At 38.0% G+C, this 26,787-nt stretch overlaps 6 protein-coding genes and 1 long non-coding RNA gene across 19 annotated transcripts; 3 read left to right on the forward strand and 4 right to left on the reverse strand.

Moving 5' to 3' along the window:
* Positions 1 to 3,493: 3,493 nt before the first annotated feature.
* On the reverse strand, positions 3,494 to 6,374 carry LOC121753344. Of its 9 annotated transcripts, none has more exons than XM_042148615.1 (4): positions 6,288 to 6,374; positions 4,485 to 5,370; positions 4,078 to 4,115; positions 3,494 to 3,864 (listed from the first exon to the last, which is right to left on the reverse strand). In XM_042148615.1, the coding sequence occupies exons 2-3, from the start codon at positions 5,363 to 5,365 to the stop codon at positions 4,079 to 4,081; spliced, it is 918 nt and encodes a 305-aa protein (XP_042004549.1). In that variant the 5' UTR covers positions 5,366 to 5,370; positions 6,288 to 6,374; the 3' UTR covers positions 3,494 to 3,864; position 4,078. The 9 variants fall into 9 exon arrangements, with proteins under 9 accessions (XP_042004549.1, XP_042004545.1, XP_042004548.1 ...); XM_042148611.1 differs by having other exon boundaries at positions 4,485 to 5,377; positions 6,288 to 6,365; XM_042148614.1 differs by having other exon boundaries at positions 4,485 to 5,377; positions 6,099 to 6,321.
* Positions 6,375 to 10,072: 3,698 nt separating this feature from the next.
* Positions 10,073 to 15,777, forward strand: LOC121753334 (plasma membrane ATPase 4-like). Its single transcript, XM_042148598.1, has 14 exons — positions 10,073 to 10,337; positions 11,714 to 11,833; positions 11,920 to 12,156; positions 12,225 to 13,109; positions 13,189 to 13,438; positions 13,501 to 13,665; positions 13,748 to 13,986; positions 14,082 to 14,114; positions 14,216 to 14,297; positions 14,386 to 14,546; positions 14,620 to 14,793; positions 14,875 to 15,057; positions 15,187 to 15,368; positions 15,461 to 15,777. Exons 1-14 carry the CDS (start codon positions 10,281 to 10,283, stop codon positions 15,555 to 15,557), a joined length of 2,865 nt encoding a protein of 954 aa, XP_042004532.1. The 5' UTR covers positions 10,073 to 10,280; the 3' UTR covers positions 15,558 to 15,777.
* A 242-nt stretch (positions 15,778 to 16,019) lies between these two features.
* On the reverse strand, positions 16,020 to 18,931 carry LOC121750278. Its single transcript, XR_006039845.1, has 3 exons — positions 18,766 to 18,931; positions 16,846 to 18,003; positions 16,020 to 16,214 (listed from the first exon to the last, which is right to left on the reverse strand). It is a non-coding gene; the product is annotated as an uncharacterized LOC121750278 (long non-coding RNA).
* A 224-nt stretch (positions 18,932 to 19,155) lies between these two features.
* LOC121751586 (probable plastid-lipid-associated protein 8, chloroplastic) lies at positions 19,156 to 20,687 on the forward strand. The gene is made up of 4 exons (XM_042146353.1): positions 19,156 to 19,364; positions 19,940 to 20,063; positions 20,159 to 20,338; positions 20,407 to 20,687. The coding sequence occupies exons 1-4, from the start codon at positions 19,167 to 19,169 to the stop codon at positions 20,595 to 20,597; spliced, it is 693 nt and encodes a 230-aa protein (XP_042002287.1). The 5' UTR covers positions 19,156 to 19,166; the 3' UTR covers positions 20,598 to 20,687.
* On the reverse strand, positions 20,605 to 21,995 carry LOC121751588 (protein FAM32A-like). Of its 4 annotated transcripts, none has more exons than XM_042146358.1 (3): positions 21,905 to 21,995; positions 21,127 to 21,288; positions 20,605 to 20,976 (listed from the first exon to the last, which is right to left on the reverse strand). In XM_042146358.1, exons 2-3 carry the CDS (start codon positions 21,272 to 21,274, stop codon positions 20,615 to 20,617), a joined length of 510 nt encoding a protein of 169 aa, XP_042002292.1. In that variant the 5' UTR covers positions 21,275 to 21,288; positions 21,905 to 21,995; the 3' UTR covers positions 20,605 to 20,614. The 4 variants fall into 4 exon arrangements, with proteins under 4 accessions (XP_042002292.1, XP_042002294.1, XP_042002291.1 ...); XM_042146360.1 differs by having other exon boundaries at positions 21,127 to 21,283; positions 21,905 to 21,982; XM_042146357.1 differs by having other exon boundaries at positions 21,127 to 21,710; positions 21,905 to 21,982.
* A 130-nt stretch (positions 21,996 to 22,125) lies between these two features.
* LOC121751587 (putative RNA methyltransferase At5g10620) lies at positions 22,126 to 24,017 on the forward strand. Of its 2 annotated transcripts, none has more exons than XM_042146355.1 (5): positions 22,126 to 22,544; positions 22,702 to 22,768; positions 22,949 to 23,026; positions 23,332 to 23,477; positions 23,560 to 24,017. In XM_042146355.1, exons 1-5 carry the CDS (start codon positions 22,309 to 22,311, stop codon positions 23,597 to 23,599), a joined length of 567 nt encoding a protein of 188 aa, XP_042002289.1. In that variant the 5' UTR covers positions 22,126 to 22,308; the 3' UTR covers positions 23,600 to 24,017. The 2 variants fall into 2 exon arrangements, with proteins under 2 accessions (XP_042002289.1, XP_042002290.1); XM_042146356.1 differs by having other exon boundaries at positions 22,402 to 22,611.
* A 149-nt stretch (positions 24,018 to 24,166) lies between these two features.
* LOC121751589 (gamma-glutamylcyclotransferase 2-1-like) lies at positions 24,167 to 26,001 on the reverse strand. The gene is made up of 8 exons (XM_042146361.1): positions 25,811 to 26,001; positions 25,570 to 25,715; positions 25,354 to 25,430; positions 25,183 to 25,239; positions 25,035 to 25,091; positions 24,898 to 24,941; positions 24,645 to 24,796; positions 24,167 to 24,561 (listed from the first exon to the last, which is right to left on the reverse strand). The coding sequence occupies exons 2-8, from the start codon at positions 25,676 to 25,678 to the stop codon at positions 24,365 to 24,367; spliced, it is 693 nt and encodes a 230-aa protein (XP_042002295.1). The 5' UTR covers positions 25,679 to 25,715; positions 25,811 to 26,001; the 3' UTR covers positions 24,167 to 24,364.
* Between the last annotated feature and the right edge of the window lie 786 nt (positions 26,002 to 26,787).

The following is a 26,787-nucleotide window of genomic DNA, read 5'->3' on the forward strand; positions in this document are numbered from 1 at the left end:
CATTGAGTTTTCTATAGACATGTCATCTTATAGTAGTCAGGCTTTTATGTTATTTTCTCCGTAAATTAATTTAGTTAGAAATTAATGTAGTAAAAAATACTTTATCTCCTTCTCCGTCCCATAATAAGAGTTGCATTTCACTTTTACCAAAAGGATACTCCCTCCGTCCATAAAGAGTATAAACTATTTCCTTTTTCGTCCGTCCCTAAAGAGTATGAACTTTCTAATTTTAAAAAATCAAAACAACATACTACCCCTACACATTATTTTATTCATAACTTATACCATTAACACTCATACCATTATAATAATGTGGATCTCACTCTCCACTAACATTATTTCTACTATCCTTTCTCTCTTTCTTACTTTTCCTCTTATTTATTAAAACTCGTGCCGAACACAAAGTTTATACTTTTTTAGGACGGAGGGAATATTACCATAAATGATAAGAGACATCATATTTTACTAGTACCTTATTTTATTTTTAGTATAAAACTAATAAGTTCATTGACTTGTTCAACACAATTTTTTTCATTTCATTAAATTTCGTGTCCACGCCAATGTGATTCTTATTAGGCCATCCACAATGGGGTGCCCTAAGGCGCGCCCTAAAGCCCGCCCTATGCACCGCCACGTCAGCATTTTATCCTCCTGCCTTTTCACCTGCAGTGGGGCGCCCTAAGGCGCGCCCTAAGCATTTTGCTATTGTTTTATTATTTAATTTAAATGTTTTCAAATATATAAATGCAAACTTATTAAAAAACACATCAGCCACCGTGCGCCATCTCCAAACATCGGGCTACTAGGACTTGAGTATCCATCAGAATCCATTTTATAGCGTAATTTGAGAGTTTAAAAGTTAATCGAAAAGTTACAAATGAAAAGTGAAGCTGGGGTATATATATAACAAAATTTTCGAATTAAAAAAAAAACAAACTAAAACGCGTTGCATCGTCTGCGCCATCGTCCGCGTCGCCCACAGTGGGCGGACGATGACGCGGACGATGCCTTATTGTCCGCGGACTAAGCGTCGGACGCGGACGATGCGATGCGTCGTCCGCGGTGCCACTGTGGCGGACGATAGCGTGCCCAATGCATCGGGCGCGCTATCGTCCGCCCCATTGTTGATGGCCTTACTCTATTTATGAGACAGGCAGCAATACTAACAAGAAATAAAAGATATGAAAGCAAGTAAATAAAACAATGTTCAAGCAACTAGTTCTTTGAGACGACGTGAATGACGGATATAGATGATGGTGATGACAAGACCATTTCAATTTACTTTTCCGGCGTGCATCAGGCACGCTATCGTCCGCCCCATTGTTGATGGTCTTACTCTATTTATGAGACAGGCAGCAGTACTAACAAGAAATAAAAGATATGAAAGCAAGTAAATAAAACAATGTTCAAGCAACTAGTTCTTTGAGACGACGTGAATGACGGATATAGATGATGGTGATGACAAGACCATTTCAATTTACTTTTCCGGCGTGCATCGGGCACGCTATCGTCCGCCCCATTGTTGATGGCCTTACTCTATTTATGAGACAGGCAGCAGTACTAACAAGAAATAAAAGATATGAAAGCAAGTAAATAAAACAATGTTCAAGCAACTAGTTCTTTGAGACGACGTGAATGACGGATATAGATGATGGTGATGACAAGACCATTTCAATTTACTTTTTCGGCGTGCATCGGGCACGCTATCGTCCGCCCCATTATTGATGGCCTTACTCTATTTATGAGACAGGCAGCAGTACTAACAAGAAATAAAAGATATGAAAGCAAGTAAATAAAACAATGTTCAAGCAACTAGTTCTTTGAGACGACGTGAATGACGGATATAGATGATGGTGATGACAAGACCATTTCAATTTACTTTTCCGGCATGCATCGGGCACGCTATGGTCCGCCCCATTGTTGATGGCCTTACTCTATTTATGAGACAGGCAGCAGTACTAACAAGAAATAAAAGATATGAAAGCAAGTAAATAAAACAATGTTCAAGCAACTAGTTCTTTGAGACGACGTGAATGACGGATATTGATGATGGTGATGACAAGACCATTTCAATTTACTTTTCCGGCGTAAACATGATGTGACACAATGCAAATGTACCTTACATAAGATTAGCATAATTCTGCAATTAAATTAATTGATACGAAATGTAAACACATTTGAGGAAGGAGGATTTTAATGCTGATGATGTGGCAGTGGGAAGGCTATGTGAGGATGCTATTGGATGTCCTCCACCATTGGAGATGCTCTGAATCAAATTGATTCGAATTAACTAAGGGCATTAGCAGTGGGGCCTAAGGCGCGCCACGTCATCAGTTTTATCCTCCCACCTCCCCACCTGCAGTGGGGCGCCCTAAGGCGCCCCACATCATCATTTTTTAAATATTTACAAAATCCATACGAATTTAAAAAAACTAATAAATTAAAATACGAATGTCAAAAACTTCATTTCATTTAATAAAAATTAATATATTACAATGCGAATTAAAAAAAACGCAAACTCAGCGACGGCGGTTACGAGCCCACACTTCTCCAATCATGTCGCTCATGAGCTGCGCATGATCCTGTTGGTTGCGCATTGAGGTCTGTCTAGATAGAACCTCATTGAAGCCTAACGGTAACCCTCTATCGGGTGTCTCGGTCGACGTGCTGGACGAGCTAGATGCACGGTCATCTTCATTCCAATCGGTGATGCTTCCGCCTTCGTTCTCGACTATCATGTTGTGCATGATTATGCACGCATATATGACATCGGCGATGACTTCCTTGTACCAGGAACGAGCCGGCCCTTTCACAATTGCCCACCGTGATTGGAGCACACCAAATGCCAGCTCGACATCCTTCCGCGCCGACTCTTGCTTTTGCGCAAATAGAAAATAAAAAACCCGTGCCATCGTCCGCGTAGCCCACAGTGGGGCGGCCGATGGCCTATCGTCCGCGGCCATCGTCCGCGTAGGCCGCAATGGGGTGAACGATGGCGCGGACGATGGACATCGTCCGCGCTATACTCCGCGCCCTTAGTACAGGGCGCGACGATCGTCTGCGACCTATGTCACGCACCCGCAATGGGGCGGACGATGGCGGGCGCGAACGATGCGCGCTATCGGGCGTGCCATCGCCCGCCCCATTGCGGATGGCCTAAGGAGCGCTCAACCACGTGTAAATTAACAAATCCAAAAATTTATTCAAGATTTTAAAAAAAGAAAAATGTCATATGAGCAGAAAGGGACATTGGACCATCAGCCCCCACTTGTTATAAAAATATCACTATATTAAAGCACAAAATAAAAAATATTCCTTTTGTTGCCATATTCATATCGCCTTCATAAATTAAAGAACATTTTCAATTTTCATCCTTGCACTCCACTGATTATCCAAGCATCTTTGATTCTTATTCCTTGCACTCAACTACTTAGCAAACATGATGACAAACACTATGAAGCACAATAAATATTCCTTATAAATCAACAAGGCATTATAATGAAATAAAATGAAATGATACATTTATGAACATTGTTTCCATTGACAGACAAATTCCAGCAGTAGTTGAATTCAGACATATAGTCATCTAAGAAGCTAAGGAAGTCTGCCAAGAAACATTAACAAGGGGGTAAAATTAAACAATTATAAGAAAGCGGAGCGCGTTAAAGTTTTAAAACCAGACACTCCTGCAATCCAAGTATGACAAACAAGTGACCTAAGAGGAACATCAATCTGTTAAACTGAGAACTTTGCACCACCAGCACTGCCAGTATGATTTTGGCATCATCCATTGTTTGTCAACAGCCCAACAGAGATCTGTAAACTTTTCGATTTCTCCATTCCACACCTATGATGAACACTATTCTGTTGCATAATTACTAGAAGAGATCATCAAGAGTGCATAATAACAAATGGAGTACAACGCATGAACAGCAAAATGAGAATAGTTGTATGTCATTGCCAAGGAAATCAGATGTGATAACTTCCAATTTGAAAATAGGATCCCTAAGAAAGAGATACAATTCAGGTTCATCACATGGTAAATTGCAAGAGAATGAGGTAGGAGTAAATGCTTACCCTAGTTGTCAAAGAAGCGGGAGCGACGCCTTCTAGAGCTGTGAGGAAAAAGATCCGGTGAATATGCAGAAAAGTGAGAAACTAACAAGAGATATAAATATACTTAGTGCTAATTTATACACCTTGAACTGGTGTTTCGTCACCAAAGAATTAGACATTATGTTGAATCATCCAATTGCAGTTAACATGGAATAAAAATATCAATATTGAATAGATATGACAATACCAAATTTGATTTGCCTAGAAACACATGGAGTGTTATCTCACAAACCAACAATTCATGTGGTAATAAAAGTCTTGTAACAGATTTTACTTTCTTTCTTTAGGAAGGAGGCAAAATCAATATTTTGGAATCAAGAATAATCAACCTTACAATATAAAGGAACATAGAGAACGTTAATGCTCACCTATGTTCTGCAACTCTTCTTCTGGATAATGCCCTTGCACTCATATATTCATCATCAGTCTCATCAGCTCTGTAATCTGCATATTCCGCAGACGACACAGAACCCTCATCAGAGTTTGAAGTATCAAAACTCAAACGGTGGTTTCCTCTTCTTGAATCACTGACTCTTGATCTTCTTCGGTTTCTAGATGCCCTAAAGTTATCAAAAACTTGATACAGAATACAGGATGTCCACCAGTTTCCCTCATCCCCAGGGAAGTCATCATAATCATCTCCAGAGTGATCATCTCCATACTCGATAACATAATCACCCAAAACCACTCCACGTGGAACTTCTGAATGAATAGTACTTAATACATCTATGATCTCAGCGGACTGCTGGAAATTGTCCCAATCAAGCTGGCGTGCAGGATCTATTTTTGAAGGGCAAGCATGAGGATGTTCCACCTGTGCATGCTTTCGGAGCTCAGAATAAGTACCTGCAAATTGACAGTTTTCCTCTTCACAGCAACGTTTCTTCTCATCCAGATAATTACGAGCCTTATTGACCACTACCCATCCAGTGACTTCTCCTCTGCACAAGGGGCATGCTGGTTTGCTCTCGGATTCTGAACCCACACACTGTATACTTTCAGCAGTGCTTGGGGATTTGCCTTCTGGTGACATTCCATTTGCTTGTTTGAAGCGTTGCAGACAATTGGAATGCAAATGATCCGTGTCACACACAAAGGAATGACATCCTTTTTCATATGATGCGCATTGGAGAAGAACAGCATTGTGAGGAAAGTCCAAGCATATGGGACACATGACATCGTCCCAGTTGGTATACAACTGAATCTCCTCCTTCATAAGTGTATCTTGCTTTGAACTCTCTTCCACCATGAGTTCTGGAGACTAAAAAATTAAGTTCCCTTAAACATGATGCATCAAGTACAAAAACTAAAACATTTGTCATCTGCCTCAATATATTCAATTCAGTCTACTTTGTGCCTGCTTTACAGTAGCTCTAACATTGTCACATGGGAACATCATCCATGAAGATATCAAAAGATTTCAACAGTAATAATGCACACAATACGAACAAATGACGAACATCTATGAAACTCTTCTGCAGTTTTACCATCACTTTTGCAAAAACGTGCAACACTAAACATCTCATCAGACTAAAACAACAGCAAACGTGAGAGTAACTCAGCCTCCAACAACCACTCACAAAACATATTCAATTACAAATGATCAGAGAAATTTTAAAACCAATCATTATGTATACTAATTCCCCAAAATTTGACCGCATTACAATTTTTTATTACATTTCCAAGATCAAGATAAGAAAGTACTCCCTTCATCTTGAAATCAGAAATGAGCGTATTATACATAAAAACCACATCAAGTCAAAAATATATACAATAAATACAATGTTCCATATTTTCTATTTTCCACATTGAACAAGGGCAACAAGATTACCAGCTGCTCGCTTCACTAAAACATCAAAACACGAATTCACCTCAAAATACGTCACTCACAAAATCCTTTATCCTCCTCACACGAAACAGAGAATCAAGAAATTAAAAAAGGGGGAAAGAAGCTCAATACCGCAGAATAATACGACACTCACAAAAATCCATACACAGTTGAAAGCAGCACTAAACCAATTGGCCAAATAATCAAACGATCCGATTCACTTTAATTCCAATACAGTCAAGCAACTAGGAAACAGACTCCCCTAGCGAATTGACGAAACATCGGCGCGCTTGAACATGTGCAAGTATATAGTAGAGCAAGAGAGAAGAGAGGAGAAAGAAACCTGGTCAATTAAAAGCTCTTGAAAAATACAGTGCGGAAATGGGAAAAGTAAACTTGAGTTAAAGAAGATGAATGGGCTTTGTTGAATATTGAGGGTGGGTGGAGGGTAGTTTCGTCATTCACTACCCGTTTACTTATTAGGGTCAAACACAGCGGTATAGATTTTATTTTACCGGACAAAAAAGGACATAATTAAATATACATATATCATGAGGAATAATTACAAAATGCATTAATTATTGTAATTAATACTACACCGTATGTTTTGAAAAATAATCTTATTTCTCAATTGGATCTTTCATCAAAATCGGTGTTTATTTATTAATAGTAAATTTCCATCTTTAATGTGGCGGATCTCTTCTTAGACGAATAATATTTGCAATCATTTTTCTCTATCTGTATTACTTCACTAATTTTAAATTAAGAATATATAATACAATCTTAATCAGCCTCATTTTAGTTATGATTCATTTTTTAGATTTCACATCGATATGTTAAATGAAGGCCGTTTCGTGAATTATGCTTCTAGGACAGCCATATCTATAAAGGCAATAAAACTTATGGTAAAAACATGATTGATTAAATTTTATAATGTTTCTTCCCCCTTATTTTGAAAAGTTTGGATAATAATAATATTGTTGATGCACTTGATTTAAGTCCGCAGTTATTGTTATTAGGAGATGGAAGTTGCATCAAAATGATTTATAAAAACAATTGGAAATACAAACTCGGATGAAAGTTGAATATTCCCTTTGTCACCGCTATAAGTGACCTATATCTACATTTTAGCATGTCCCACTATGAGTGGCCTAATCTAAAAAATGAAACTTTTTGTACATGTATAAAAATTCCTTTCATATTGTTTATTATTCACCTACTTCGTCTTTCATTTTAGAATGGAAAGAAGATGTATACTGATGTCAAATCAGCCTAGTTGAAGCAGTTGACTTTCCAACTCAAAAAGTAGTAACAAATTTGAGCCTAGGGTTTTTTGCTAGAGTATGCTCTTTGTGAATTTGTTACTACTAATAAAAGAATTTATGTTCTCTCTGGTGTTTTAGACATGACAACATTCATCTATTTGCCTTGTTGCTTTCTTAATAACACATAAATAAATGTATGTAATGGAATGAATGTGGTGCTGAGGCAGGGGACAATAGTTCTGCTGTTGGCTCTCACTCAATCACACTATTGCTTTCTACTATTAAGTATAGAAACTCTCCCTTTGTGATTTTGCCACTCATTGATACATTTCCCATAATTATGGACATAAAATGTTGATATTTCTAATAATTAATTAAAGCTGTTTAAGAAGCTAAAAAAGGGTTTCAAAGAGGTGTGAGTTCAGTGACAGAGTAGAGGCACAGGGATGCATTAACCTTAATTTAACAATGCTTGAACATGTTGTTATTCTTCTCCTTCCTCTTATTGTTTCTTTGTTGTTAATATAGAATGGAGAATGCATGTGTTTGACCCATTTTTCTTCTTATCTGGTCAGTTTGCCAGATGAGATTATTTTTTGGTATATGAAAGTCTTATGCAAGTTTTATGTTTTGAGATAAGGAATCAAATTAAATATGGCATTTGAGATGGGATGGATACCAACTAGCATACTATGAGATAGTGAGAATAGCTAAAAATGTTTGTGGCTTGAGACTTTCACTTGGGTCATGTGAATAAAGGATGCACACACTCTTAGTAAGAATTTGATCCTTGGCATATATTCCTCATGCCACCTAATTCAACTTAAATTACAATCTAACAATACCCATGAGAATTTAGAGTTTGAAAAAAGCAAAAAAATAAACATATCAATAAGCTCCCACATGCAGAGAGTTAAATTGAGAAGAAAAATGTTAAGCTTATTGAGAGTGATCATAGCCATCTTATAAACTACTATGATCTTTTTAATTAGTAAGCTAATGATTGATTTGTACACAATATTTCAACTTTGAAGCTTTTCACTATTTAATTTTAGTATGATGGAATATTAAAATGATTGACATAAAAGTTTATTAAGAATTTAAGATTAGAAGAACATGATTCCCTGAGACAGACATCAATTAGTTATGCTTATGGACCGATGCTTTTTCTAGTGCTTTATCTTTCATTTTCTTTTAATTTTAGCCCCTTAAAAAAGGAGAGAAAATAGTTATAAAATATAACATACATATTCTACCTTCTTGTTATTGTCCAAAAATCTTACACGTCTCACAAACAAAAAAAAAAGCAATCGTTCATCCCATGAATAGTGCTACTTTTATAATTCCATTTCACAAAGTTTGGATTTTAGGCTCTTTGGAATAAGACATCCACTATTAAGAAATACTCAACTTACTACATAAAATTAAATATACTGTTTTAGAAGATAATGCAATTAAAACAAAAAATCAAATACTCCTATATGTTCTTCTTGGTGTTAAATTAGTAAATTGAAACTTGGTTGATTTTTTGTAACGTACTCTACTCTAATTCCTCACTCATTTTGCATTCTTTTAGGAAATACTAGTAACTTTTTCAATTTCTTATTTGATGAGGCAATTATATTTGATACAACTAAGTTCCATTTTCTCAAATGAAACTAATGTGTCCATTTCCTTTCTACTTAAACGTTAACAATAATTGAGGACTTTTTTTATATATAATTATTCATAATCTAATTAGCCTGAAGCATATATTCAATTCCAATTCCAATTGGATAGGGAAGTCAAACTATTCATATTCCAATTGGAATGGAGTTGATTTACTTATCTTTCTTCATTAGTTTCAAAGTCCAAATATTCAGTGCTTTCATTCAACCCTCGAGTGGGATGATTACCACAAATATATATTCCTCTGTATGAAATCTATTTTTCAATCATTAATTGATGTGCAAAAATTCAAAATCATGATATAGTTGTCTTCCTTTAAATTACGTCAATACGAATTAAGAAAAAAAGGCCTAAAATTGATTTAAATGATGGAAACAATATAATTTCAAGTGTACCTAGCCTCATGAGACAAAATATTGTTATTTTCTATCAATAACTAATTTCCTTGTAGTACTGAAACAATATTATGAGTAAAAAGTGATAAACATTGATCAAATGTTAGAGGATTGGAAACAAAAAGTGTTTTTTTGATAGTGAAGAAGGAAAAAAGTAACAAGTTCACATGATTGCATTATGAAGGTAAGGTCCATGTGAAAGTTCATCAAAAAAGTACAATTGGATCCAAAAAGGTCAAGCCCACGCCACGCCTCTTCACATGAAAAGATTATGTCATCAAACAAACAAACAAACAAATCATAATAAAACAAAAATAATACTTCAAATTCCATTTATATTAATACCTGAAAAATCTAACCCATCAAATAGCTAGTGGGAGGTTGGCATGGAAGAGTCGAGAAAAGCATGATTTTCTCAAAGAAATGTAGTGATCATATATATATTATTGACAGCCACCATTACTTTGAAAAGTAAAATAACATAAAGTAACTTACTACTACTATTTATTTTATGTAAAGAAATAAATACTAGTATATAATTATCAAAAATAAATATATAAATACTTTAACCCGTTTTTCTAATTTCACAATTAAAATTTGTGTCGTTCACTATTTTTCGGTGAATCTCAAGGAGTAATATTTGTCTCAATCAATTGGTACAACAAAAAAGGAGAGGGAGAAATGATGCCTAAGGAAGAAAGCATAAGCCATTGGCTTTGGATCTTGCATGTGAATATAAAAGTTTGATAGTCTTTCCTTACTTTTTTTGGTTGTGCTTCTGCCCTTTGCCCAATCTTGACACACATATATGAGTGTGTCATGTCATCCATTTTACTTTGTTGGATTTATATGCTGCTCAACCCTCTTCATTTCCCCTACTACCAAATCACCTCTATCTCTCTTTTTCATTCTCTCTCATCCAAGCAAGAATCATGGTCTTTCACTAGCTTCTCTCTTCTTCTTGAAGTTGATTAATTTCTGTTCTCTTTTTCTGTCTTCTCCTTCAACATGGGCAGCACAAAGGGAATCAGTCTTGAAGAGATCAAGAATGAAGCTGTTGATTTGGTTTGTATCAATCATACATACATATACATATACATATGCATGTGTGTGTGTGTGGTTTCTTTCTTTCACAAGAGTGTGTTTTGTTTTGTTATACACTTTGCTTGATATTCTTGAAGCTTTTATCAGTTTTATGCAAAGATGCATGCTCGTGGGACTTGGTTTACTTTAGCAAAACTATGCACACATTGGGGATGTGTGTGTGTATTTGTTGGTTTTGGTTTAGAGTATATGCCAGAAAATTTGATTACTTATTCGTGAATTTTCATAATTATTGTAGAGTAATAAGACATCATAATGCTTATGTTATTTGCATATTTCATGTACATGTATTGGAGCAAGCAAGAATTAAGTATGGAAATTGATTGATTTACTTAGTGATTTTGTTGTAGCATGTTGGATTCCATGATCTCTGCTCATAAAGAACTAAGTAAAGCATTTAATTCTTTTTTTGCTTGGAATCAAAGCTAAATTCTAGTTGGTGCATGTGGAATAGTTGGCTTCATTTTCTCTCTTTTTTATTTGCAAATTATGGCAACAGATTACTACAATTAGAAATGATTCTTGAGAAAGTTTCATCCTACTTTTCTAAGTCGAATGATTTCTTTTAATATTAAGTACTATTATTTTAATATTTGCAATCAAGATAACATCCGAATCTTGGTAAGTATCACTATCAATATTTCTTTGTTAGTGTGTAGTATGCATATATGCTCACAAACTGCCACTATATATATGGAGTATTATCATATAAAGTTTTTTATATTTTATTTTTTTTACTAGGCATATAAAGCTTCTTAAACACTTAACAGTTGATTTTACAGAGTTTTTGTTACTTTTTATTATGTGATTCTTTGCTTTGCTTATTCTTCTTCTTTTTGGAGAACTTTAATTGGTTTTGTTTATATCATATATGTTTGTCACATGATGCACATTGCCTTCACTCAGTTTTTGTCTTTTCAAAGGCAGATGAGAATTAACACAAAAAGAAAATATATACTACTAATAAAGTGATAGTAATTTTTTACTTTTTTGAGTAAAAAGTGATAGTAATGTTGAGATATGTGATTTGTTAACGAACACCTTCTATAAGTTAGTTAAAGTGAGCTTCCACAGAACTTTTCGCATAGTTAAAGATGAAACTTGATATAATAATATGATAAATATTATGCCTTGATAAACCAAAACTCAAGCATATCAAAGGTAACATTAACATCACCAAGTGCAAGAAAAATAGTAATGAATTGAAGAGGAGAGAAAGCTGGTTAAACAGGAGCATTTTTCAATAAATGGGAACTCAAGAAATTACCAAGTGTTCTAATTTTGCTGTGTCTGGTGATGACTTATATTGAACAACAATTTGAATGTCCAATTTACAGGAAAGGATTCCTGTAGATGAAGTATTCGAGCAGTTAAAATGCACGAGAGAAGGCCTTACTTCGGAGGAAGGCGAGAACAGGCTGAAAATATTTGGTCCAAACAAATTGGAAGAGAAAAAGGTTTGATCACATTGTCTTGTTTCTTCAATAATCTCTGTGTGAATTATATTTTTATGTTTTGAGTATTGGATGATTTTTGCATGTAGGAGAGCAAGCTTCTCAAGTTTTTAGGCTTCATGTGGAACCCACTGTCATGGGTCATGGAGGCTGCTGCCCTGATGGCTATAGTCCTCGCCAACGGGAATGGAAGGCCTCCCGACTGGCAGGACTTCGTTGGCATTGTCGCACTTCTGTTCATCAACTCCACCATCAGTTTCATCGAAGAAAATAATGCTGGCAACGCTGCTGCAGCTCTCATGGCTGGACTCGCGCCAAAAACCAAGGTATAACTTGATTAATGGACTCAAGATTTCAGTTGCAAGAATGTTTCATGACTTATGATGTGGTTTAGGTCTTGAGAGACGGTCGATGGACTGAGCAGGACGCGGCCATCCTTGTCCCGGGTGACATAATAAGCATAAAGCTAGGAGATATCATCCCTGCTGATGCTCGTCTCCTTGAAGGCGACCCCTTGAAAGTCGACCAATCTGCACTGACCGGAGAGTCCCTCCCAGTGACCAAGAGCCCCTCGGATGAGGTCTTCTCCGGGTCTACGTGCAAGCAAGGAGAGATCGAGGCTGTTGTCATTGCAACGGGCGTCCACACGTTCTTTGGCAAGGCTGCTCATCTGGTGGACAGCACCAACCAAGTTGGACACTTCCAGCAGGTTCTGACCGCCATCGGGAACTTCTGCATCTGCTCCATCTTCGTGGGGATAATCATCGAGATCATAGTCATGTACCCCATACAGCACCGCAAGTACAGGGACGGGATTGACAATCTGCTGGTCCTCTTGATCGGAGGGATCCCCATTGCCATGCCAACCGTGTTGTCCGTTACCATGGCTATTGGGTCCCACCGGCTCTCTCAGCAGGGTGCCATCACGAAACGAATGACAGCAATAGAGGAAATGGCGGGGATGGACGTCCTCTGCAGTGACAAAACAGGAACACTCACTTTGAACAAGTTGACTGTTGACAAGAGCCTCATTGAAGTTTTTGTGAAGGGATTGGATAGAGAGCAGGTGATTTTGCTCGCTGCTCGGGCTTCGAGAACTGAGAATCAAGATGCCATAGATGCTGCCATTGTAGGGATGCTTGCTGATCCAAAGGAGGCGAGAGCTGGTATAAGAGAGGTGCATTTTCTGCCTTTCAACCCTGTGGATAAGAGGACTGCATTAACCTACATAGATTCCAACGGGAACTGGCATCGCGCGAGCAAAGGTGCACCTGAGCAGGTATGCTAAAGCCTTAAAGATTGACTCTCTCTCACAAATACTTTCACCTATAATTATAGCCTTTTTTCCCATCTGGTAGATATTGGAACTTTGTCATAGCAAGGAGGATGTGAGGAAGAAAGTTCATTCTGTTATAGATAAGTTTGCTGAACGCGGGCTTCGTTCTTTGGGAGTTGCCAGGCAGGAAGTTCCTGAGAAGACGAAGGAAAGTCTTGGAGGGCCGTGGCAGCTCGTTGGCCTGCTGCCTTTGTTCGATCCGCCTAGGCATGACAGTGCAGAAACAATCCAGAGAGCCTTGAATCTTGGTGTGAATGTGAAGATGATCACTGGTAATGAATCACATGTTTGTTTAGTTTCTCAAACAGTTACTCATTCGTTCCTCGTTTCTCAGGTGATCAGCTAGCCATTGCAAAGGAGACGGGCCGCAGGCTTGGAATGGGGACGAACATGTACCCGTCCTCTTCGTTGCTTGGACAAGACAAAGACAAATCTATAGCAGCACTTCCTGTGGATGAGCTGATCGAGAAAGCCGATGGCTTTGCTGGAGTTTTTCCTGGTGAGTTTACCTTTTTCGTCTATTTCTATTTCATGCTAATCAACGCTGTAATATACAACTGTTCCATGTGAACGAACTGCAGAGCACAAATACGAAATCGTGAAGAGATTGCAAGAGAGGAAGCACATATGTGGTATGACAGGGGATGGTGTGAACGATGCTCCAGCTCTGAAGAAGGCAGATATAGGCATTGCTGTTGCTGATGCAACAGATGCTGCTCGAGGCGCATCAGACATCGTCTTGACAGAGCCGGGGCTGAGCGTCATCATAAGCGCAGTGCTCACGAGCAGGGCTATTTTCCAGAGAATGAAGAATTACACTGTGAGTGTGTGTGCTCATTTCATTTCATCACTCTATGCATCTTTAGCTGCTGCATAACTCACTGAACTGTTACTATATTCGATGTCTTTCTGCAGATATACGCCGTCTCAATCACAATCCGTATAGTGGTAAGTGTTCGAGAAACGCTCAAAATGCCATGTCTCAGCACTAGCCTTCTCCTAATCAAGCAAAATTGAAACTCTTTGTTGTTCTGTGCAAAAAAATACAGTTTGGATTCATGCTTATAGCTCTGATATGGAAGTTCGACTTCGCTCCTTTCATGGTTCTGATAATTGCCATATTAAACGACGGTTAGTTAACTGTTGAGCTCCAAAACTGCATCATAATTACTATACTATATAACACCACATGTATTCACACATTGCATATGTCCACCAGGAACAATCATGACTATCTCAAAGGATCGGGTAAAGCCATCCCCGGTCCCAGACAGCTGGAAACTCAAGGAGATTTTCACCACAGGAGTCGTCTTGGGAGGCTACTTGGCATTAGGGACAGTACTATTCTTCTGGCTCGTGAAGGACACCACTATTTTATCTGTAAGCATGAGGTCTCGAGTTTTCCTAATTTTACGTGCATTATAGTCATTTCTCGATTCCCGTTTATTTGCAGGACAAGTTCGGTGTGAGGCCTTTGAAAGATAGCCCTGAGGAGATAATGGCTGTGTTGTACCTGCAAGTGAGCATTGTGAGCCAAGCACTCATCTTCGTGACAAGGTCTCGTAGTTGGTCGTTTGCTGAGCGGCCCGGGATGTTCCTGCTGGGAGCTTTCCTGATAGCTCAGTTGGTAAGAGCATCATCTGCAAGAGCTGCATTCATCATCATTGGTAAGATGCTGACTTTGATATTAGCTGATTTTTTGTAACAGGTAGCAACCTTGATAGCTGTTTACGCAAACTGGACCTTTGCGAAGATCAAAGGGTGCGGTTGGGGCTGGGCGGGCGTCATCTGGCTCTACAGCATCGTCACCTACTTCCCCCTCGACATCCTCAAGTTCTGCATTCGCTACGTGCTGAGTGGCAAGGCGTGGGATAATCTTTTGGAGAACAAGGTACGTTTTCTCTTCCACGGCAATCTTTCTAGGTTCGTTGATTCGATCAGATAGGGATGTGATTGATAGCATACGAGTAGCTTGGTTCGTTTACGGGGTAATGCATAAGCTCTCTTTGTTTGTGTATAGACTGCATTCACCACCAAATCCAACTATGGGAAAGAAGAGAGAGAGGCTCAGTGGGCTGCTGCACAAAGGACTTTGCACGGCCTTCAGCCACCGGAAACCTCCAATCTCTTCAACGAGAAGAACAACTACAGAGAGCTGTCCGAGATCGCTGAGCAGGCCAAACGACGAGCAGAAGTCGCTAGGTACTAAAAAATCCCTCAACTTCAACAAACACACACACAACTGTCATTAGACATGTATGTATTGGTGAGATTGCATTGGCTTTGTGATGCAGGCTGAGAGAGCTGCACACGCTGAAGGGGCACGTTGAATCTGTGGTGAAGCTGAAAGGACTCGACATCGATACGATCCAGCAGCATTACACAGTCTGATCCAATCAATGTGTGGTGAAGAAGATGAAGAGATGCATGTTGTTGTTGTTCTAAGTATTCAGCTTTTAGATAGTTAAAGCTACTTTTTAATATACTACTCCATATAACATGTAGACCTACTTGATCAAGCTTGAAGCAGAAAATCATAATAGGATTTTGAGGTTGTGCCGTTCGAATAATGAAACACTTAATGAAATATTATACTACTCGTTTTTCCTTACTCTAATGTGTCAATACCATAATATTTTATGTATGTTCGCACATACAGTGTTCGATTTGCAAGATTATATCCGAGATTAAATTTGTAGCATATTTGATACGCCTTCTTGATTATCTCAATAACTAAGTATACTTTTTTATTTATTTCAAAGAGATGTTAATTCGGGCTAAAAGTTTTCTTATTTTCAAACCTGCCAACAAAATCTGAGTCTTTATTTTAAGACCTGCACTAAAATGAACTAGTAGTAGTAACAAATAGACTAAATCAATATTTAGAATAATTTACAACATAAATATTATCTCGAAAGTGGTTCTACATATATACACCACAAGTACTAGTACATCAAAATATATACCCAAAAACACTAGTGGCTTGACAACGCTAGTGACTTGACGAAGGCAGCTTCACGATTAACATGGAGAGATTGATAAACGAATCTGCAAAGGGTGAACTTCGTATATGAAAACATAATTTTCAAATTTAGAGAAATGATACACTGTCACTACCAATCCGTATCAATTATATAGTTCAACTATTGATCCCTTACCGAGAACCAACTATTCCAACGTATGATCACATTCACATCATAGCAATAGTCAACTCCAATTCAGAGCATCTAACATTTTCAAGGAAACGTGTGATAGCATGTAGTTTCACAAATCTCGTAAGATATTCAAATTGTAACACAGAATACGCATATATTAACACACATAAACAGATGCAAATATCGATATTGCCCACACGATCGTATAGCCCAACTAGAATAATGGACATACCACAGTCCACATAGCATATCGGGAGGCGGTGCATACACATAGTCATGTATAGACACAGAGTACTATTGTCCTATGACTGTATGACATGCCAACTATATCCAATTAACTCACTTAAGCTTAAGCATGGGGTATAAACACATATTTCCAAGAGGGTTACACACTATTACATTGTATTTTTTAGTGTTCTTTGAAGGCAAGCAATGCTCTTTTATAACTTTGGTACAAATATAAGAATGCATGGAACCCGGACCAATTAATGCAGTAACAGGCACATCAGATAGCATAAATGTACCTCGTAAATGTCAGTAGCGGCGTGATCCTCTTGAGACCGAATGGCAGTGTCAGGGGCTCTCTGCTCTGGCCTGGGAATGGTTCATGTTGTCGGTCTCTGTCCCATGGTTTTTTTGTGCGACAGGTGCTAACCTCACCGCAGATGCTACTTGCTTCCTTGGGCAATCTCTAAAGAAATGGTCTGTAGACCCACATCGATAACACGCTCCAGTCATTCTTCGACACTCGCCCATATGGCATTTCCCACAATGCATGCATGCAGGGTATCTGTTAAGTGCTGAATTTCTACTTCCCCTGAAATCTCTAAATCTTTTTCCGGTATATCGGGATGCCGGGTGGGAAGATTCAGCAGCCCTTTTTCCGCGACTCCTAGTATTTCTTTCAGCTTCTTCTTCTGCCTTTAACCGCTCAACAGCCTGTGCGAGGTGAAATAATTTAGTTAAATCCGAGGTCTCTATTCCCAGCAATGCCGGTTGAATGCGACTGTTCAATCCTCTTTTGAATCTACGACACATGTCTTCGCGCGTAGAAACTATATCCTGTGCATATCTTGCGAGACGATGAAACTCAGTCTCGTAAGCTAATTTCACTTTCAATTTCGAACATAATTATACTTAATTAGCAAAATATGCACAGGATATAGCCAAACTATATCCTGTGCATATCTCTATTCCCAGCAATGCCAGTAGGACTGACATACTCCCCTGAACCAAGTGTAGAAATTCCTCTCGCCGATCCTCCATGTATAGCGCCCCAATGTAACGTTTGGTGAACTTCTCCCGGAAGAATTCCCATGTCACTGTTCCGGCAACGGCGACCTGGATAACATCTTCCCACCACCTGTAAGCCTCATCTCTCAGTAGTGCTACCGCGCACAGTAATTTCTCCTCTGCCGTAAATGGCATTAAAGAGAAAACTCTCTCTACTTGTTCCAACCAGTAATCGGCCTTAGCTGGGTCATCGTCAAGCCTTCCCCTGAACTGCTCAGGTCCAATTTCATGTAATGTTTTCAAAATTGATGACTGTCTAGTCTGTCGTAAAGCGGTTGCCAAAGTCTGCACAATTGCCTCCAAACCTGGAATTAGGATAGGGGATGCGGGAATCTCCTCAGACTGAGAAACTATTTCACTAGAGGCTTCATCGTTTGACATCTTGATATCTGATGAAGAATAATATTTGCATCAAGTCACAGACATTTCGAATCATATGCGGCATGCTCCTATTACTCAATTCCAGCCTAGAATTTTCATGAAACTCAAGAGTGACTGGTTTTTTTTTCTATGAAAAACACATTCAAGGATCTTATGTGGTTTTAGGCTCCAACAACTTAGAATTCAATTTAAATTTTACTTACTTAGTCTCAACATTTTCCACTATAGTTATAGCATAACAACTTAAGATAACAATAAAGTACCATATTTATTTACATTCAAGATTCAACCTTCAATATATCAACTCCATTTAAATCATGCCCAACTATAATCATCATAAGAATTAGCCTCCAAAGCATTTAAAACTAGTTCAACCTCAAAGCTTGCTAGCCAAATTTTCGATGCTCAAGGGAAGACATAGCTAAGCTAATTTCACTTTCAATTTTGAACATAATTATACTTAATTAATCATGTATAATTCATTCTAACAAGAATCAACCCACAAAATCCTCATTGAATGCCTCAAAGTTTTCGTCCCCTCTAGCAAGCTCAACACCTTAAAGTTTCTTCATTTTCATTTTCATTTTCATGCTCAATTCACCATTCACAACAAATTCCAAACCTAAATTAGACAATTAGAACAACACCCATCAACATTCAAGTAAGAGAAATTGTGATAGTACTTGGGATTTCACCAACCTATGAATAAAATTTCTACTTTCTCCCACTAATTTCACTTCTAGAAGGTAGAGTAGAGATAGAATTTCTACCTTAGTTAGAGGAGTCTTTGAAGATTGGTCTTGAACTTCAAACCTGAAAATGACCCTTCAGTGATCACTTTACTCTTTCCCTATCTTGCCACATCGCATTCAAGTACACATGATCTTGCTAGGTGTCGAGATTAAAGCAGGAGTGAATATTTAAACAAAAAATAAAGTGTCCAATTTCAATTGGAGGAGATGGAAGAGCTTCCAATGAATTTAACTGTAGATATTGGGCCGAAAAAATAAAAGCCCAGTTAAAGATGATAGTGAATTTCATGTATTTACCGACGTGGCACAACTCAGCCCGCAAAACCATATTGCAGTGGGACCCGCCTGGAGATTTCCCACCTCAAATAGTAACAGAAATACCGACTACTACCAAGTAACCTACGGCTTTGAAATAGTGTATGGCTTCCATCACCACTTCTTCTGCTGCAAATGCTGTCGCCAAATTCCCTCTTCCATTTTCCTCGTTGAGGAATTTTCCGCAGTCCATTTCTCTTCCACGCCGAGCTCAATCCTCTGCTGGCGTCTGTGCTTCGTTGTCCCCTGCGGCTCCGGCGCTGTCTAAGCCCGATGATTTGGTAGAGAACATTCTTTCCAAGGTAGCTTTTCTTTAATCAAATGGATCTCTGTGTTTCGATTTTTTTTTGTGTGTTTGCGATTTGATTGAGGACATGAACATCACTCAGTTAGGCTATAGGGATTTCAAGTTCTCTTTAGTCAATTGAGGGGTTTTGCTTTAATGCTGCTTGCATCACAGAATCACAGTAGCTCTTGTTTAGATCTAACTTCCTTTATCTGAACAATTAAGTAGTAGTATATGATTAGATTTAAAAGTTCATTGCTCAATGATTTCTATTTTTTGTATGCTTTTTTCCACATGCTAAAGCTTAAGCAGCAAGTGTTCATCACCTAAATGTCCTCAACGTTTCCTAGGTTTTCGTTGGAAACTATTCATTCTTTGGTATTTCCCTTTCGAGTAGTGGTTTGGCTGTTTACATCTTCTTTACATTTTCTCTCAATCTTGGTATATTCCACGAATGTTATGCATTTTTACTGAGGAGACTTGATTCTTAGCCATGAAACAGTATATCTACCACATGTATGTCTATGAAGATAGATATATTTGTGTTTGTTTTCAACGGAAGTGAAACCGAGTTCATCACTTGCTGACTAGGTAGTGCAAACAGATAGAGGAGTTCTGCTAGTAGGCAATGAGCACCAAAAGGTCGCCGAAGTAGCTGATGAACTGGAGAAATTTTGCATCAGTGAGCCGGTCAAGTGTCCCCTCATATTTGGAGGTGAAGACTACTGCTAATGACTATGACTTAAGATAGAATCTTTATATGTTGTATTGTATGATTCCAAAAGTTATTTTTTTAAATCTTTGCATCAGAGTGGGACGTTGTGTATTGTTCAAATCCTACATCCCCTGGTGGTGGATACCGGAGTTCATTAGGCCGGCTCGTGTTCAAGACCAAGGAGATGATTCAGGTGGTCGAGGCCCCTGACATTGTAAGGAATCGAGTATCTTTCTCTCTCTTGGGCTTCATTGATGGAGAAGTATCGTTAAAGGGTAATTTCCCTTCTCCCTCATCTGCAACTGTTTTGAGCATTTTATCTAAATCGGGTGTGGAATGACAGGGAAACTGACGGCATTGGATGACAAATGGATACAAGTAGTGTTCGAGGCACCTGAGCTCAAGGTTGGTGGAGCAGAGTTCAGATATGGCGGCGAGAGTGAAGTGAAGCTTCAAATCACATATGTAGACGACAAGATCAGATTAGGGAAAGGCTCCAGAGGCTCTCTATTTGTCTTCAAGAGACTGACATGAGACTATGTTTCTTGTAATCATCTCATTGATTTGTATTGAGAATGACAGACCATTGAAATGTGAATAATACAACCTTCATTATAAGATTGAGGAGATTGTGAAAAATACATCAACTTAGTTTTGAAGTACAGAATTGAAGCATAGTTGTTAGCCAGGCCCACTTTAGGGATGTCATAGTGCTCACTCAGATTAGCCAAATACTGATTAAATTCCTCAATGCGATCACGGTGAGACTTCTTAGCAGCCTTCACAAGTCTCTTCATCTCGATCTTTTTTCGCTGTTCCATGTAGCGTCTATCTGCTGGAGTCAAGCGCTCGTCCTCTCCCCCATTTCCATCCCAATATGTGTTATCCAATGATACCAACGCGCTGTTTTCATCTGCACCACAAATTATACAAACACCTCTCAGCCACATTCAGCTTCTGCTAGTTGATTCCATTTAGAGAACTAATGAAACAAGAAAAGGACCAGACAGAAACATAACAAGTTAAACTATCTAATTCAGAGGTGAAGAATATAGTGGCAAACCTGTCAACCGGTCTTGCCCAGCAGCATGCTCTGAGAGGATATTTCGCTCTTTGTGCTTCCGTTTCTTTTTTATACCTGCGTTCCTCACATCCAAAGCTTTTCCCTTCAGCCTCAGCTTGCCAGCAACAACATTTTCATAAGCTGACATCTCTCTCTCCTAATCTTGACAAGTTTGACAGCATTGCAGGTTTTCTTAGCTCAAAATTATGAATTTTGATTTCAGTACAAAATCATAGGACAACTTGATTTTAGCTGTAATTTCACTATCATATTTAGCTGATATGCTGGTTAATGTATACTTGTTGCAGTGGCATGACTGGTTTACACACACACACACACATGTATAGATATGTATATGTAACTCAAGTAATAAAAGACTTTTTTTCAAAGTCTGCAATCTCTACTCTGACTGACTGAAGATATAAACAAGTGCTATTGAATTCCATAATATGCTCTGCAGAATTAATAAAGTACTACTAGTATTCACTTAATTAATCATTCAAGTTTAAACTTTGAGATAGCACAGCATCTCTCTTCTCAGCACATCACATTATCCATATCTTTCATTCAACAATTTCTTCAATCTGTCAACATACAAAACGATTCATTATCTGCTAATATACAACAGAGCAAACACACTAACGGCGTATATTTCTTTCGCATTCAGATTTTCGAAACAAAATCACAAAATCACAAAAAACTTATCAACAACTATCAAGTATTCAGAAATACAAATCCGCCAAAATCCTAATGCCACAATAAGAAATTGATGGCGTACCTGAATTTTTGAACAGACAGTAATTCACAAAATCTATGAGGAAAAGATCCAGGCGTCTCGCGAAGCTTCTCCCCTTCTCCACACTCTTATAAAATTGACGTAATTGTGAATGCGAACGCGATATCTATATAGTACAAGCCGAGGAGTTTTTCGTCATTTCATTCTACTTTCTTTTTTCGCTCTTTTCTTTTGGTTGAAATAGAAGAATCTGGTATGTTCCTTTTGTAGGCATCGAAATTTCAAAAATTGGCTGACTTATGGAGAATGGAATCAACTTCACAATTTCAAAATTTTATGTTGAGTTTGTGAAATTTCTTTGAAAAGAGCGCTACCGATTCAAATTCTGACGGAATAAGAGATCGGATTCAGCTCGTTGTTATGAGTATACTAAGAAGCTCAAGCAAATGTTCAATCGAAGTTGGGATTTCATCAATCCTGCTTCCGCCGCCGCCTACTTCCGCCCATTCACCCAGATTCAGGCGCACAATCTCGTCAACGTGAAGCTCAAGTGGGTAAAAGACGCCGCGCTTGATCCCGTAGTTTCCGGCAGCATTCACCTCAAAGCTACTTGTACCCTAATTTCTCTCATAGCCTCCGCCCCCAATCTCTCCCTCCCCATCCACCGCCCTCAAAGATTCATGTTTGTAAATACTAATTACAAGTTATCAAGATTTAATGACTTGTATTCCATGTTGGAACAAAATGCAGTATGATTTCATAATGTTTATCTCTTAAAGTACATATCTTGAAAGAGTATGTACTGTGATTCTTACAATTGTATTATTTCCCTTTCACAGTGACTCAACGGTTCAGATTGAACATGAGGATATGGCTGTGATGGGACTCATCAAATCCAATGAATGGGTAGACCTCTGTGGTGAACCTATTTCTGGTTGCACTTCGATAGCTTTCTTCTTGCAATCTATCAAATATCTTGTCCCGACTGCAGGATAGTTTCAATATTGTCTGTTCTTTTAATGTATCATTCTTGTTAGTAGTATTTCGCAGTTCTCGTCTTATTTGTTTCTCATCATGTGGATGTAGGTTGTGATGTTGGATGAGCGTGGGCGTGATGTGAGTTCAGAGCAAATGGCGTCTCTAATTGCAGATGCTGGAAATACAGTATGACTACACTTAAATTTCACATATTTCTGTCTTTTTTGTCAAAACGAGGGAGAGAAAACCTGAGTCCTTTGTATGATTTGAATGGTCCAATATATGAATTTCCATGGTCATTTTTCAGCAACCACTAGATGTCTAGATGTACTCACATTCTAAGGGTGAAGGTAACTCTGTGCATGTTAACACGCAGACAAAATAGACGTAGGGGAAAGGAAACTGGTAGATAGGCTTTACTCATCTTGTATGAAATCTAGTATGTATATCTACTAGCTAGGATATATATACTGAGTTCTTGCTTGCAATAGGGAGCTTCAAGCATACTGTTTTGCATTGGTGGGCCGTACGGGCATGGAAGGCAACTGAGAGAGAGAGCTGATGTATCAATCCGGTTGTCATCTTTGGTCTTAAATCATGAAATTGCACTGGTTGTATTGGCTGAGCAGCTCTACAGGTGATAAACATAACAATTTAACTCCACAATTCCCCACCTTTAGATGGTTTCGACTCTTTATGAGTTATGTTATGATTTACAGGGCTTGGACTATTCTCAAAGGCCAGAAGTACCATCATTAGATACTAGTTCTTCTTTGCTCTGTCAAGCATTTGGATTTCGAAATCATACTGTTGTTAAATTGGTCTTTTAAACCATTGAAGATAATAGAATTTACACTATAAAGTCTCGCAGCTTCTGATAGTAGTGCTTCTCGTGAATGTTGGATGGCTCTGCTGCAGTTACTAGATGGTTGCAGTTACGGAATGGAGGTTCGAGCTTATTTTCGTTGCAAGGTTAGCTGATGTAAAGCAGGGGAGATCTGTGTGATATGGTCTGTCCCTAATCCTACAGCTGAAGGATATAGAGACGAGAACCTTGACATCATTAAGGTGATATTCTATGGTTTATTTGTGTTAGAACCTCTGCAATTTTATTGTACATTTATCGAATTTGGTTTTAATTTTTGATATATGGAGTACATTTTCTTTTGAGTTGTAATATGGGCTTAAATAACGGCTTTTATGTTTCTTCTCTGTTTTATGTTTGAAGAATTTTTGTGCGTGTTCATGTTAGTTCAGTTTTTATGTGTCTGTGTGTGTTCAATGCAAATAAATCAAATATGGCTTGTGGTTGTTAGATTAAATATATGTGGTGGAAATTTTGAAATTATTTTATTAACTCTAAAAGAAAAACAATATGGTAAGCAACATGCAGCCAAAAGATAGATTGGCCGATGCTTTATTTCTTCTGTATTAAAACTCTGAAACTAAGAATATAAAAGAACTACAATAGCCTAGAAATGCTACTCCTGCCTTTGTCAGAGAAATGTTCTCATCTTCTTCTATCTATGAATCCATGGTGATTGCTCCAGCCAAAGCATTCACTTTTTTCAGTGGCGAATCCAAGGCGACTGCACCATGCGACGTCTTCATTTTCACTGGCAACAAACTCGACAACTTGTTTTCCTTTGGCACACCGCCAAGTTCCATAAGCACCTTCCTCACCTCGTTTGCTAACTCAATAACGTAGTCATCTTCATGACCTGTTCCAATACATTCACCCAATCAACAACAACTATACTAACATATCTTTGTCTTGTTCAATATCAAGTTGTATGATTTTTACCAATATTAAACATGGCCTTCTCCAGCAAGAAAAGGTAGTCCCTGTTGTTGCCAAAGGGGCCAAAGGCCGTAGCAATTTGCCTGGCCATCTCCTCCAAAGGGGCTGGCCCTAAATAGTACTTGTTCGATATTTTGTCAGGGGTCGATGTGAATCTGCAAATTCAGAAAGGAAAACACAATTCAGCAAAAAGGCCACTAAGAATGTAAGATTCAGATGCTAATTAATTGCAATGAATTGCCAAAGAAGTACTCACGCTATCACACCAGTTACAAAGGGTTGTTCAGAATCATCACCCTCCTGCAGTTAAAGAAAACCAGAGATCAATTAATGAATTTCTATTTTGGGACTTTACAAACAAAAAAAGAGATTGAATTGTAAAAGATTGTTTACTTTGTAGAAATCAACCAAAGTTTTCCGGTCATACTCGCATTCTCTTCGCTCGAGATACTGATACAACATTTCGATTAATTACTGTGAGTAATCAACATACTGTAAAATGTAAATCAAACATAGTATAATCATTGAAATGAAGTAATACCGCCATCGCCGCCTTTTCCTTCTCCGGCCCACCACGAACGCAATATGCTGCACCCCACTGTAGAAAGAATCAAAACTGAATATTACTCCTACTACTTTCACACAAAAAAACGCGCGAAAATTGGAAAGGGGAAACAAATTAGGGAATAAATTAAAAAATTTCTCGACTTACGCAGATTGCACCTTCAGTTTCTTCCAATGTGCAAGTTCTAGCAGGGTGCTCGGGGGTACCTCTATGATCAATGCAAGCTGAAATGCATCAAATTAGGCATATGAGTTCACAGACAAATACAGATCATAGAAATGAATCCCGCTGATTTAGGTTAAAATCAGTCAACTTCGAAGCGATTTCGAAATGAATAATCACAATCAGGGGAAAATGCATCACCTAAATCGAAAACACGTCGGTAGTCCTTAACAAACCCTATCACTTTCTCATCGACTTCGAAGCCAGGGTTCCACACCAACGAACCGTATCCGAAGACCCAGAAAACCATCTTTGAATCGCGTTAAGCTCGGAGAGACAGAAAAAACCTGCGCAGCGAAGAAATCAACCATTAATTGAAATCCACGATCATCATTCCAAAACCTAGAAGCTAAGAGGGAAAATGCGAGGAAAAGGAACGCACAAGGCAGGAATTGAGAGCAGCAGCGGCGGGATTTGGAGAAAAACCGCGAGTAAAACCTTGGTAGAGCAGAGAGAGAAGCTGCTGTGTTGGAAAATTTAGGAATTATTCTGTGGATTTCTCTCTCTCTCTGTCTCTTAGATTACAGAGATTGCTTGGTGGATTTTAGGTGGGAGACAATGGTGAAATAAAGGGGGCGATGTGCGAGCTATTTATAGCACTCATAAAACCGCGTTTGTGCAAGTGTGATGTGAAAATAGAATGCTTGGATGTATGTGGATGGCATGATTGATACATGCATACATACAATTCTACAACCTTGGATTTATTTCATTTTATCCTATTCATTTTATTTCTTTATTTTATCAGTAATTAAATGATTTTCTCATCTTTTAAAAATGAAAAAATACTATTTTTTTAATGGAGTGTAACTGCTTATAAGTGGAATGAAACGAACATAACTGAATTTGGATATTAAATCGTCGTGACATGGCTGAAAAAAATAATACAATAAAAGATGACATGATAAGCTCAAAGTCTTATTTACGATATTTTTCCAAACATAGCAAAGTTTTTACATTTAGTGATGATTCCAATTTTCGTGATTTCCGAAAATCAAGGGATTTGTCCATTTAAATTGAATTTTAACGTACATAATTAAATAAGGAAGAGATACTAATTTCGATTAATTACTTTGAAAATTCTCCTACGCCCATGCTAATTTTGATAATAATAAAGCAATTTTGACAAATTATGTAGTCTATTTAGTTTATTAAATTTTTATCAAAGTTAAAACCATTTTATGTTACATTTATTTATATTATATTTGGCGTTGACGTTTCAAGTGGGAGACATGTGTAGGTTCATTGAATCTGGACGTTTCTTACACAAAGTGAGATCTTGTCTTGAATAAATTTAATTACCCACATGCATGGAACTTGGACGCTTTTACGGTAAAAAAGAAACTGTATTAACTTTTA

Source organism: Salvia splendens, chromosome 10 (assembly GCF_004379255.2).
Source record: "Salvia splendens isolate huo1 chromosome 10, SspV2, whole genome shotgun sequence".
Classification (NCBI taxonomy): Eukaryota; Viridiplantae; Streptophyta; class Magnoliopsida; order Lamiales; family Lamiaceae; genus Salvia; species Salvia splendens.

Bases quoted from the DNA above. Each gene is read 5' to 3' on its own strand.
- LOC121751587 (XM_042146355.1), top strand. From the start codon at position 22,309: ATGTTCAATCGAAGTTGGGATTTCATCAATCCTGCTTCCGCCGCCGCC. The intron at 22,545-22,701 runs GTTTGTAAATAC...TCCCTTTCACAG, and splicing joins CACCGCCCTCAAAGATTCAT to TGACTCAACGGTTCAGATTG. The intron at 23,027-23,331 runs GTATGACTACAC...TGCTTGCAATAG, and splicing joins TTGCAGATGCTGGAAATACA to GGAGCTTCAAGCATACTGTT.
- LOC121751589 (XM_042146361.1), bottom strand. From the start codon at position 25,678: ATGGTTTTCTGGGTCTTCGGATACGGTTCGTTGGTGTGGAACCCTGGC. The intron at 25,431-25,569 runs GTGATGCATTTT...GATGCATTTCAG, and splicing joins CCGACGTGTTTTCGATTTAG to CTTGCATTGATCATAGAGGT. The intron at 24,797-24,897 runs GTGAGTACTTCT...CTGAATTTGCAG, and splicing joins TTTGTAACTGGTGTGATAGC to ATTCACATCGACCCCTGACA.
- LOC121753344 (XM_042148615.1), bottom strand. From the start codon at position 5,365: ATGGTGGAAGAGAGTTCAAAGCAAGATACACTTATGAAGGAGGAGATT. The intron at 4,116-4,484 runs GTGAGCATTAAC...TTTTCCTCACAG, and splicing joins AGAAGAGTTGCAGAACATAG to CTCTAGAAGGCGTCGCTCCC.
- LOC121753334 (XM_042148598.1), top strand. From the start codon at position 10,281: ATGGGCAGCACAAAGGGAATCAGTCTTGAAGAGATCAAGAATGAAGCT. The intron at 11,834-11,919 runs GTTTGATCACAT...TTTTGCATGTAG, and splicing joins ACAAATTGGAAGAGAAAAAG to GAGAGCAAGCTTCTCAAGTT. The intron at 15,369-15,460 runs GTACTAAAAAAT...TTTGTGATGCAG, and splicing joins CGACGAGCAGAAGTCGCTAG to GCTGAGAGAGCTGCACACGC.
- LOC121751588 (XM_042146358.1), bottom strand. From the start codon at position 21,274: ATGTCAGCTTATGAAAATGTTGTTGCTGGCAAGCTGAGGCTGAAGGGA. The intron at 20,977-21,126 runs GTTTGCCACTAT...TTTGTGGTGCAG, and splicing joins TGGGCAAGACCGGTTGACAG to ATGAAAACAGCGCGTTGGTA.
- LOC121751586 (XM_042146353.1), top strand. From the start codon at position 19,167: ATGGCTTCCATCACCACTTCTTCTGCTGCAAATGCTGTCGCCAAATTC. The intron at 19,365-19,939 runs GTAGCTTTTCTT...CTTGCTGACTAG, and splicing joins TAGAGAACATTCTTTCCAAG to GTAGTGCAAACAGATAGAGG. The intron at 20,339-20,406 runs GTAATTTCCCTT...GTGGAATGACAG, and splicing joins TGGAGAAGTATCGTTAAAGG to GGAAACTGACGGCATTGGAT.